The sequence below is a fragment of the Dendropsophus ebraccatus genome, chromosome 6 (assembly GCF_027789765.1).
Source record: "Dendropsophus ebraccatus isolate aDenEbr1 chromosome 6, aDenEbr1.pat, whole genome shotgun sequence".
NCBI classification, from domain to species: domain Eukaryota; kingdom Metazoa; phylum Chordata; class Amphibia; order Anura; family Hylidae; genus Dendropsophus; species Dendropsophus ebraccatus.
Window position 1 is genome coordinate 33,235,807 of NC_091459.1, and position 13,303 is coordinate 33,249,109.

The window sequence follows — 13,303 nt, forward strand, 5'->3', positions numbered from 1 at the left end:
TATGGCGGTAAACCTTTATCCGGGGTCTTAATGGGGATGGCTGCAGTTTATTACAGGGCCTCAGGGCTACAGTCTTAGGTTTTATGGAGGTTTCAGAAGATGACACCCCCCCGACAATGAATCATTTTATAGCCTGTTGATTTCCAAAATCCTTGGAATAGTGGAGACTTAAGAGACCAGTAAAACACTACTGGAATCAGGACACACGAGGCTATAAAATAATACCGTACAAAACCTAATTCTTCGGGACTCCCCACAGGTCCTCTGTAAGCATTTAAATCATCAGGTCTTGTCACTGCATTTATCAAAATTCTTAAGCTTCAGCGCTTTCTTATAATTTTAAACTATTTAGATTAAAGAGACAAAAGGACATTCAAGTTTGCCATTTGCTTTAAAGATTCATTTCAATATTTGTGTTGGCAAACTGAAATAATGCTATAAGAACACCCACTTTTTTTTAATAAAATGTCAAAGTATCAGAATAGTGACATAATCCCTAGTAATTTGGTGCACAGTTGATCACACCACAGGAGACTAAGAGCTTATTCCCAAATTCTGTGAAACATGGAACCCATGGACAGGTAAGCCCTGTAATGAACTCTATCCCTGCCCGGCATCATGTATCAATATGATGCCGGCAGTGAGGAAAGTGTTTGAATCCTTGCGGCAATGTAATGACACAGCCGTGTAAGGATAGAGTCCACTACAGCGATTACCCATCTGTCAGTTCCGTGTTTCCTGGAATGTAGTGTCTGAATGCTGTGCCTGACGGCTAAAAGGTACTGCGAGCGTTTAAAGCGACTCTGTACCCACAATCCCCCCCCCCCGAAAGCCGCTTGTACCTTCAGATAGCTGCTTCTAATTTAAGATCTGTCCTGGGGTCCGTTCGGCAGGTGATGCAGTTATTGTCCTAGAAAACAACTTTTAAACTTGCAGCCCTGTGTCAGACTGGCGTGGCTTAGAGTGTGTGTGCCCTAGGCCTGCAATGCCTCTCCTTTCTTCCTCCCCGCCCTCCTAATCATTAGGAACGTCCCTAGAAGGATTTCTCCTATTCATCACTTATTCCACTTAGCCCTATTCCACGGAACAATATCGTCCATATTTGGCCAATATCGGCGATTACGGCCAATAATCGTCCCGTGGAATTGAGGGCAGCAATCAGCCAACATCGTTCATGTCGGCTGATCGTAGCGTCGCTTGTTTTTCAAACATGTTGAAAAACAAAACAAGCGTCTGATAGCAGCGGTCTGTAGCTGTCGCCCCGTGGAACAGGAGTGCCTGCAGCAGACCGCCGCTATCCTCTATGGGCTTCCCGGATGATCTAGCGATCACCTGGGCAGCCCCCTGCGCCCCCCTCCCCGGACTCACGAGCGGGGAACGAGGAGCACATAGCGCTCGTTTGCTCCTCTCCATTGGCCAGTGGAATAGGGCCTTAAGTGGTGCACATGTGTTGGATTGTTAAGGCACCTGTGCAGTGTTTAGACATGTGATAAATAGGAGAAATCCTGCCTGGGGCATTCCTTATGAGGAGGAGGGCGGGGAGGAAGAAAGGAGAGGCGACACGACCTAGGGCACAGGCACTCTAGACCACGCCAATTTGACACAGGGCTGCAAGTTTAAAAGTTCTTTTGAGGACAAGGTACAACTGGTTTTGGGGGGGGGGCAGATTGAGAGTAGTTGGAGCTGACTGGTTGCCTACAAAATGCAACCAATGTACAATTGGTAACAGTGCTACAATGCAAAAATATCTTTTATCTATCTATCCATCTATCTATCTATGTATAAGACCAAGGTTTGATTAAGTCAATATATTCTCAACCATTCAGTGGGATTCCCATTTCCAATTAAAGTAGCCCTAGTGTGGCTATTTGTTTGGGATTGTGAACCCTATAGAGGACACAAACTGGTTTGACGTGTATTCTTGCAATCATGTCAAACTTTACACATATTTTGAATAAAAGAATTTGAATATTCGCGCGTGGCTGCTTCATTACCATTCTGCGATTATTTAAAGACTTTCCCCGCTCCCAGCAGCATATTGACAGAGAAGGGGGGTTTTCAATGTCAGGCCTTCCACGGACGGCACGTCAGTGAAACAAGGAACGTGTGAATAAGGCCTAAGGCTACATTCCCACAACAGGACACTGACAGCCATCTTTCTTCTAGCGCCAAAAGACGGCTGTCATGTTTATGTTCATTATTTGCAGACGCCTTCTAGCACTAAAAAGACAGCCGAACAGAAAGAGGGCTGTTATTTTCCCGTTGAGAGAACATAGCCTTATGCTGTAATATAAAGAGGTCTTTTAAAGTAGCACAGCAAATTACGTATTACTTCTGTGAAAAACAGAAAAGAATATTATTTTTTGGTCTTCTTTTCACTGCTGAAAGATAAGAACATTCAGAGCCGGGGAGCCATGTCAGCATCAGGTGGTGCTAAATTAGGTAGAGCTCCAGGATTGCAGAATACACAATGACAGCTTCTCTAGCACTGGGGAAAGCCTTTAAGAAAAATAAAAACTACAAGATGCTTGCCCTATAGAATTCACAATGTATTTAAGTTTCTATAATGGATTATCAAAAGCAGTGGAAATCTTTTATGTAGTTAATAAGGGGCATGGCTGCCTTACACACTGTATTTAGTATGCAACTACTGTTAGGAAAAAAAAAACAATAAAAAAAAAAAAAAAACAGAAAATGGTATGGCAAGTAAATATTAGTACACTGCCCTGCATAAGGAAGGTGTAAAGGAATGGGGGGTGCTGAAGTACATACAGGCCCAGCATAACAGCTTCTTCCTGCCTCCTGTAGCTACTTGGTGGTCTTATTAGAGGATGATGTAATGGTCAAATGATGTCTGGCCTATCAGGTGTGGCTATGTGTGGTATATAGGTCCGCCTCCTTTCTTCCCTGCCCTCTTTTCCCCATGTACCTGACAAGAGCATCCCACCTGCCCTCCCTACATTGTTAGGCTATGTTCACATTTTGTAAGAAACCGGCCGTTCTGTGACCCGACCTGATCTCTAGCACCACTGTATTCTGATGCGGGCGCATCCGTGCGCGCCTGCATCAGAATTTCCCACTGCTCACAATGGAGCGTGCGGCCGGAGTTGCACGCTCCATTGTGAGCACTGACAGGGTTTTCTGTGGCCACTATTCAGTGAATAGCGGCCGCAGAAAACTGACATGTCATTTTTTCCAGGCCCCGCTAGGGATCCCTGCCGGAGTGTATACTATGTGTATATGGCAACAACAGCTGTGATTACTACGTAGCTTACATAGTGTGAACATAGCCTTTAAATGTATTGTTCTGTATTTTGTATATCATTGCCTATTTCTTACATATGGTCTTGTTGTCACAGCTGGTGGCTGGTGAGATATCTTTACTTGGAGGAAATTTAGTTGAACACCGGTGGTTGGTGGCTGGCATGCCGCTTGTTGGAACACCTCCTGTGCTAGGTTTATGTATATGGTTACTTTGGTGGTGTAGGTTCCCTCCCTTCATAGATACACAATACATTTATATCTTTAGGTTTTTACAATAACAAGATTTGAATTCACTTTGATAATGGGACTTTTTTGCAAACGTGTTTCAAGCAGCAAATTGTCAGGTTTTTGCCTATTTTTTCGTTTTCGTGTTCCGACATATTTACTTAAGGAGTGCATCATAATAAAGGAAAAACTGACAAATCTGTCATTTTTGTCCCAAAACCTGCCAAGTGGGCATGTAGTGGGGGTGTCATGGGAGTGCCCTTTAAATCCCGCCACAACTAACCAACATTTTTTTTATGGGTTTTCTATTCGAAAAATCTGCCACTTATAGTTTGTCAGGATGGTCGGGTTTTAGTTTTGCCCTGTGAAAAACCCGACAAGTTTATTAAGCGCAATGTAAATTTGATGCAAAACCAGCAGCATAACGTCTTCAGATTGACGCATTGTTAGTAAATGAGGTCCAATGTGACTGCTTAGAAGGATGGATATTGGCAAACAGGTAGAAAATGTGATTTACTTCAAGATGGAATTAGCCTTGCAATTCAGAGGATCTCCCCTGAATTCTCTGGTGTAACTACACACTCCAAAATATACTGATATATTAAGCAGTTATTTAATCATAAAATAGTAAAGTACAGTATATCACTATAATATGCTGTCATGCGGGTGTGATCCAAGAGAATTTGCACCTTTTCTGAGGCAAAGGATTTCTATTTTATTTTCTGATGGGACTCATCACCACTTTTTGAAAAGACAGGTATATGGATGTATCAGATCAAAAATATGAAGCTTGGTAAGTTGTTATGATGCCATTAGTATGGCAATTAGTTTACGTTTCCCAGTTAGTGGCTTTTTTTTCCATTAATAGAACGGAAATGTTTATTGTGAGTTGAAGTAACCAGCAGGATAACTAATGTAAAGCTGCAAAGGCATCCGACACACTTCAAGTATCATTTGCCCCCTAGTGGATATTCCAGGTTATTAGATAAGACTGGAAATAAGACACAATAACACACATTCACATATTTACCGTGGTCAATTCTCATTCGCATTTCTTTGATATAACATTGTACATTTGCACTTAGTCTTATGAAGAAAGCTTCTGTCAGGCTTTTTGCTCTCCCCCCCTTCTCTTTCAGCATTACAGATCACAGAATGAAAGGGATACACCAGAGAGAAGAATGTAAATGGGGGTCAGGCTTAATGGAGGGCACCTCACACAACTTTCTGTTGTCCCCCTTCCTTCTCTCAGTTTTACAAATAGCAGAATGAAAAGGGAGGGAGATGTATGCCTGAGACAAGAAATTGCACAGTGGGGAGAAAATACATGGAGGGCAGCTCACACAGGCTGGAGATAGGGAGGATAGCACACTAAAGGTTTGCAGTGGAAATCACATGGTCTGTGTACAAGTAAGAAGGTAGAGCACCATAGAAAATTGTAGACTCCTGAACAAGAGACCTCACATCCAGTATGTAATAAAAGGAAAACACAGGAGCAGGCTGAGACTGGCTCCAAACTGAATATCAGAGGGGCTGAAAATGCAAACTGCAGTTAAAGTGACACTGTCCCCCCCTTTTTGCTTATGAATTGTCTACACAGGTGTAAAGGGTACATTTGCAGTTTTCATATCTTATTCTATATCATATGTAATGGTGCTTGTTCCAGTAAAAAGTGATCGTTTATCATCTGGGGACTGTGCTGCCTGGGCGGGGCTTCATGGGAGCAGCGCCACTTAGCCACACCCACCGCAGGCCCCTCCCCTCTGTGACGTCAGTGTCACATAGGCCTGCCCCCTTGGCGGCCATTGATTTGGGTCGACTTATAGGGGTGGGGCTTAGACCTTTAGGCCAGCCGCTCCAATGGCCTAGACAGCTATAATGGCACAGAAGGGCCAGAGAGGAAGAGGTTTTCTATAGGAATCCTCATAGAAAACCTCTCCTGCTCTGGACAGTTCCTGTCTCGGCCAGAGATGTCAGCAGAGAGCACTGTGTCAGCCTTAAAATAAAACATTTCCTGCATGACATACAGCATTTAAAGGACAACTCCCACGGAAATTTTTTTTTGGCTTATTTAACACACATTACAAAGTTATAAAACTTTGTAATGTGGTTAAATACCCGGCCTGGCCCCCTTCCCCCACTTTCCGACCCCCGACCCCCCCCTTCCCGGAAGTTAAAGAATGTATACATTACCTATTACGGTCGTCACGGTCCTCTTCTCCCGGGCGGCATCTGGTGACGACGACGTCAGAGTCGGGGGGCGGTCCGGGTCTTCTTCCTCATCGGCGTCTTCATTGAAAGCGAATGGGAGAGAAAAGGCTGCTGGTGCGCATGTGCACCAGCAGCCTTTTCATTGGCTGGAGCGCATCACATGGCTTCCAGCTTGCTCAGCCCTGATTGGCTGAGCTTGCTGGAAGCCATGTGATGCGCTCCAGCCAATGAAAAGGCTGCCGATGCACAAGCGCACTGACAGCCTTTTCTCTCCCATGGACCCGGAAGTAAGAGACATCGCTGGAAGGCAGACGCAGGTGATGGTGAGGCGGACGGCGGGCGAATGGAGTGGCGATCGTCACCGGAGGGATGGTGAGTATGTTTTCTGTGGGTTTTTTTTTTGGGGGGGGGGGGTCCCACCGGAGTTGTCCTTTAATAAGTATGGGAAGACTTTAGATTTTTTAATAGATGTAAATTACAAATCTATATGACTTACTGACACCAGCTGATTTGAAATAAAAAGATTTTCGCTAGACAACCCCTTTAAAATGATCTCATAATAGAAAAGCTTTGTATAAAATCAGAGGTGGTTACTTATATACTAAATTATAAACACACACACACACATACAATGCATACTAAGTATGAAGCTACATCCTGGCCTGTGTTGTCATTTTTTAGTGTTGGTGTGTTAGTTTTGGAGTTAATTTCCCCTTGACAATATCACTTATAAGTAATTAGTATTGGCATTAGCATTCCCTGTTACCAAAACTGTTAAATGCCCCCATAAGTGCAAGAAAGGCGCTAGCACGGTACAGATGTGATGTTACTGGATGACAATGGAGGTGTGGAGCAATTGGCTTAATTAGAAAGCTCATTAATTTGCAGACAAAAAAAATTTCCCCTAAATGCTGTGGTTTACTTCTTATTAATACCAGCCCTTCCAAAACCTTCAATTTACACTTCTAATAGGGACGCCTAGAAAAGTAACTTAATTACCAATTATCTGCTCCAGAAAACATGAGATTGTGAGAGGCACGGCTGTGAAAGATCACACCTAGCTCTATCTGGCGACACAATCGTAAAAGCTGCACACCAAATGTTATAGTCGCCAAATTATGTTACAGTAAATGATACTCTATATTTATAAACAGAATAATAATATAGAATATGCACATACACAAAGGGTTTACCAGCTATAGATAAATAAAACTTATTCAAACGCCTGGTACTAGAATTTGTTTCTGTATTCTAGTTCCTCAGCTTTCGATTTGTCCTGACCTGTGTGTTTAGATGGTCTCCTCTTTGCTCATCTCTTTCCAAAAACTGTTTTGATCCCCCCCCCCCCCAATAAATAAAGAATTTGAAAAAAATTCAGTATTTTGCATTTCAGTTTCAGAAAAAGATTGCAATGCTATATAAATATCTATATAACAGAGCTTTAAAAATACTTCTTGAAATAGAAAAAACTAACAGGCTTAGGTCTATACACAATTACCAGTGATTTCCTTTTTATTCCAGTTGGAAAAGTTTAAAGTGGTTGTCTTATGATGACAAAGCATGTGAGGCCATCATGTCAATGCAGGGATAGATTTCTCTTACCCTCGGTAAGTGGTTATTATCTACAGAAGCTGGAAAGGCAGCAATACATAGTGGCAACTCAAATAAATACTGTAAATACATATGTAATACATGCACACCATGGGTCCTCCAGAATAGCTATTTATTTTAGCACGTGCCCATGACAGGGCAAAATCAAATGGGATGTCATCCTGAGACAACCTCGTTAAAGTTTAACAATGGTATAATATAGTTAAAAAGCAGTGCCAGACATCTGGACAATGCAGACAGTTCAGATGCAGGAGGGCCCAGAAGGAGGAAAGGCCCATTCAACCCGTGTCCCTTGGTGGGCGCCAATGTCTGTACAGTACACTGTGCTGCAGGACGCTCCTGGAAATCCAGGACACGTGTCCCAGATTTACAAGCAAGTGTAGCTTTCAACTGTGAAATAGTGAGTAGAGGACTGAGACTTCTGCCACAGGTAGGGTCTCTGTTCCATGCAGCCTGCATCAGTAGCTGAGAGAACATATGACTTAAGTGCTGAACCAGAGGGGGTGGGGGAGTCTGCAGAGGAGCAGTGTGAAAGGTGAGGTTTATTTTATTTATTCAGACATATGGGGGAATAGAGGAGCCCTAACATTATACAAGGTCACAAAGGGGGCCTTACACTAAGCACAGATGAAAAATAACACTAAATAGGGGGACAGAGGAGGTCTATTACTGTATAGGGGCACAGAGGGAACTAGCTATTATATAGAAGCCTAATTCTATATGTGAGAACATACTGGGGTACAAAGGGGAGGCCTGATATTATATGAGGGCATAAAGGGGCCTAATTACTATATTGGGGAACAGAAGGTGACTTAATACTATATAGGGCCTAACAGTATATAGGGGCACAGAAGAGCCTAATGACTATACAGGGGCACAGAGTGGGGGTTAGACCATATGAGGGCACAGAGACGCCAAACTACTATATGGAGGCACAGAGGGGCATAACACAATATGGGGGTGCAGAGGGGGCCTAATACTATAGGAGAGCACAGATGGACCTAACTACTATATTAGGGCAGAAAGGGGACCTAACCGTGCTCAATGAAAACAGAAATGGTTATATAAAATGAATCATGACAAACATGTCAACTTTAATCCACTTACTGTCAAAACTGAAAGCAAGTCTTCAACAGAACATTCTGCCTTTAGTCTGTCCCGAAACATCCGAACAGTCTGGTGTTTCAAATAATAATATGAAGCAATCCGTCCATAGGTTTGAGGCTCAATGGTGCGATTGTCCTATGAAGAGGAAAAAAAAATTCTTAGTCATGGACTTTGGAAACCTAAAGGAAAAAAGTAATGCTAGGTTCACACAACTGAGGGGAAAATGAAGCGTAAATCTAGCCTAGAATGCACAACAACCAATATTTAAACATCACATACAAGTTATAAAAATGATCAAAGTAATAGCACATCACTATGAAAGACTATATAGTACTTGTGATGATGAGATAGAACCAACAAAGTTAAAGAGCAACTAATTTTTTTATGTACCGTATTTTCCGGCGTATAAGGCGACTGGGCGTATAAGACAACCACTGACTTTTAAGCAGATTGTCAGGGGTTTGCCTTATACATAAGCATAGATGTATGTAGATGAAGATCAGCTCACCTGATTGTGCAGCTCCAAGTGAATAAACAGGATGGGTGGGGTGCACGAGTCCTGGCGTGTGCTAGACGCTGGATTCAAGGAATAGTGGATAGGCCGTGAGTAGGTCGGCACTCCCCGGGGAGTGCCGACCTACTCACAACCTATCCACTATTCGTTTTCCTTATACATTGGAAAATGTTAACCCCTGCTGCAGTCAGGCAGGGGTTAACTGCAGCAAATTTTTTTAAAAAAACAAACCTTTAACTTAACTAGGGCCCGTTCCTGGCCTCCGCGCGCCTCCTGTAATGTTCCCGGCGCAGGCAGCGTGACGTACACTACCTGCGCTGGGGACGGAGATCGCCGAACCTCTCCCAGGCAGCCAAGTGCCTCATCAGAGGGGCTCGGAGACGCTCATATGCCAGGAGAGCTTCAAGAGAATGAGAGAGGCTTTGGGAACTTCTGGCGCCTCTCTCCTTCTCCAGAAGCAATCTCCCGGCAGTTAAAGGTTTTTTTTTTGTTTGTTTTTTATAGTGGTTGCCCCATACGGTGGGGATGGGGCCATTTTTTAGCCCCCCCACCGTATGAGGCGACCATACCCGGCGTATAAGACGACCCTGGACCTAAACCCCGATTTTTTGGGGTTAAAAAGTTGTCTTATACGCTGGAAAATATGGTAAATTTTGCTCAGGCAGGTGCTAGGGCATAAAAAAATAAATCTTATACTGCTCAACCAATCAGTGGCTTGGGTGGGACACTGCGGTCACTGGTTGGCTAAGTGGGCTATTCCATGTGCCGACCCCAGAGGTGCTGTGCAGTGGGACTGGGGCTCTGGGAGAACAGATAGCGACAGGGGAGCAAGCAAGGTGAATATAGGGATCTTTTTATGTCTATGTCCCTGGAACAGAGGACCTGTCACCTCTACTGTGTCTGTTTAAGCAAACACTTGTTTTTGTCATGAAATAACAATTCTGGAACATCTTTCCTTATAGCTCTGCGATGTTCCACTGTTATTCTTCCTAGAAATGTATACAACTCAATATAACAAACTGGGTGTTATCAGCTGAGAGCATTTCCCTAAAGAGTCTGGCACTGTAGGCTCTGACTACATAGTGTCAGACAGTGTAGGGTCATGCTCTCAATTCATAACACCAGCAAAACACAACAATCACTGAGCTCTGGTGGCAAAAAAAAATCAAAGAAGTACTCATTCAAAAATATACATAGCCCTCCAAAAAATTAGAATATGCAAAACAAAAAAAAAGGGGGGGGGGAGGTGTCTGTGGAGCCTCAGTTACGAATCGCAAAACACGGGTATAGCCAGATATTCCTCCTTGGATGGAAACCTGTTGCTAAGGGGAGCCTCGTAGTGAGCACTATACCACCCTGATGTGTAGGCCCTTAAGTCCCAGTCGGTTGAGAGCATGAGGACACAATGGTGGCCCCTTTTATGTCAAAGTCTAACTAAGTTGCAAGCATTATGACATGACAAGGGAAATATAAAGCCAGGCATCCATCCACAGACAGCTGTTTCAGGGTCATGACTGCAAGTGCCTAGGAGGTGGACCCTTTATGTCAAAGGGTTTGCATCAAGAATCAAAGTTGGTAAAATCTAATGTGTGTCATATACATATGTAAAAGTGTATTAATTCACATTTTTAGTAGAGTAACTTTCATCGCTGTACTGTTTTTCTTTCCCATGGATTTAATCACTTCCTGGTTTTCTCTCTGAACTGTGACCCTGCTGTTGCCATGCAACAGTGCACACACTTTCCTACAATTTGCTTTGCTTGCAGGCTCAGTGGAGACTAACTGCCAGTACATCCTGGCGATTTTAGTTGAAATGATTAGTTTGAAATGTTTAATCTCACATAATGCATTGGTTTACATCTGCTTTCTTAATTAGACAGCCCCTTTAAAAGGGATTATATAAGATTATAAAAACATAGCTTCTTGTTTTGCTGAAACAGCACCACACTTGTCCACAATTTAAGGTACTACAGCTCCTTTCCATTGATGTGAATGGAGTCAAGTTAGTAATGCAATAGGGAAACACTCAGGGCAGATAGCTGCGAGCCCCTAACATGAAAAGCATACTCCTGGACAATGCTAATTATTTTATGTGTCATTTTAAGGTCTTATATGTTCTACAAACGTCTGCAGACTTTCAGCCAGCACTAGAGATAAGCGAACCGGGTTCGGGTTCGAGTCGATCCGAACCCGAACGTTCGGTATTTGATTAGCTGCTGAACTTGGATAAAGCTTGGGCAAGTTTGGGTTCGGATCGACTCGAGCATGCTCGAGGTTCGCTCATCTCTAGCCAGCACCAAACACATCATTCTCTTAGGCTAGATTCACACGTCCGTTGTTCTGTCAGCAATTGCAGGCACACAATCACGGACAGAATATAGGACCAATGTTATTCAATGGCCCCGTTCACGTGTCTGTACCTGTGTCTGGGGCCGCGATCTGTGGCCTGCTGTAATGGGGACCACGGATTGCTATGCTAATGAAGCGGCAATGTAGTTCTCTGTAAAGCACGGAGCCCTACAGATGCACATTCGTAGTGTGGGCCGCGGTCGCGCGCTGCACTACGGGTGTGTAAATGTAGCCTTAGACTGGCAAAGAGTTCTTTGCTTGTAGAACTCAGTTTCCCTCACTGTTCTTTAACACCTCTGCCAAAGGACAGAACTACGCATGCTGAAATCCAGGCCAACCCTTCTCTCCCCTGACTTCTTCTGCTTCCATATACATTAGAATGTTACCCAAACAAGCCAAAATAACAAAATTTTGTGCAACCTTGATAAAATATACATAGGAGGCTTGAGTGGTCAGTGGGAAGAGGCAACCGTGTTTCTAAGGAGTCTTGTTAGTGAACAGTTTGATCCATTTCAAAGTGAAGTAGTATGGGTTAAAATGTTTTACCTTAATGGTCAATACGATAGAATATGGAAATTCGTTAAAATCTTTCGGAGAACCTTAGAAACCTTGTAGAACATCTAAATAATTATGAAGTCTTGAATTACTTTCTGCAGCTGCCTTCTGCTATATCACAGTTTAACACCTTTGTTGGCTTTGTGTTTTGCGGCACAAATTGCCTATTTTTAATTTGTACCTTGGAGACATTTAACGCTCCCCATTACATTTCTCTATGTAACTTCCATCCCTTCCTACTGTACAGTACTGTGCGCACTCTTCACATGCTCCTCATTAGGCATGGACTACCACATATGCTCTTACATCCAGGCGCTCTCAGATGGTTTGGTAGAAGGGAAAAAATAGACTTTTAATCAATAATACCTGAACTATTGAAATGTAAGAAGTCATTTAGGTTCAAAGCTGGAGAGGAATGGATAGTCCTTAACAACTAGAACCTCATCACCCTCATACTATTATGTTAAAGGTGACAGCAATTTAAGGTATTGGAAAGAAAAGACCCTGCCCTTTAATAACAATTCAAATGATATACTGCAAGAAATGAATGATGAAGAATAATCATTACAAACATAAACCTACAATTAAAGCATAGAAAGCCAATGTGTTGTAGAGGGAGAAATTGATTTGCCACTACCTGCGATACAACATGAACTACCCACATGAGTTGCAATATACCGTATTTTCAGACGTATAAAACGACCCCTGACTGTCAAGATGATTTTCAGGGGTTCAGATTATACGCCAGAAAATGTTAACCCCTGCCTGACCGCAGCCCTGCTGCAGTCAGGCAGGGGTTAACTGCGGCTAAATTAAAAAACGAACTAACAGTTGACTCACCTGGGGCCCGTTTCCCGACCTCCACGCATCTCTTGGCTGCGTTCCCGGTGCAGGCAGTGTGACGTACTACCCGAAGCTCTCCTGAGCAGATGAGCGTCTCATCGGAGAAGCTCGGAGACGCTCCGCTGCATGGAGAGCTTCGGGAGAATGACAGAGGCTTCAGTACTTCTGGAACCTCTGTCATTCTTCGGAAGCTCCCCCGCCAGCCGAGCCTCTCTGATGAGACGCTTGGCTGCTCGGGATAGCTTCGATGATCCCTGGTGCAGTAAGTGTACATCACGCTGCCTGCGCCAAGAATGGGGCACAAGGCGCACGGAGGTCGGGAACGGGCCCCAGGTGAGTTAACCATGTTTTTTTGTAGTGGTCGCCTTTGGGGCCTTTTTTTTAACTCTCCCACCGTATGGGGTGACCATACCCAGCGTATTAGGCGACCCCCGACTTCTAAGAAGATTTTTCAGGGTTAAAAAGTCTTATACGCCAGAAAATACGGTACTGTTGTTCATTATATTTTACATAAGACTATGTTGCTAAGTTGTATTTCATTTGCTTTAATGGATCCATGTTATATGATGCATCTAATGTCAATATTGATCAATTTCCCTTTTGTGCACTCTACTCCTGGGGTTC

The 13,303-nt window shown here is 43.5% G+C and overlaps 1 protein-coding gene across 4 annotated transcripts in view; it reads right to left on the bottom strand.

The window, feature by feature from the left end:
* Nucleotides 1–13,303, bottom strand: part of ASCC3 (activating signal cointegrator 1 complex subunit 3) — a 522,423-nt gene that overhangs the window by 51,032 nt on the left and 458,088 nt on the right. For all 4 annotated transcript variants that reach the window (XM_069974770.1, XM_069974767.1, XM_069974768.1 and 1 more), the window contains one exon: nt 8,419–8,553. In XM_069974770.1, the coding sequence (XP_069830871.1) occupies nt 8,419–8,553 (135 nt within the window). The remainder of the gene's footprint in view (nt 1–8,418; nt 8,554–13,303) is intronic.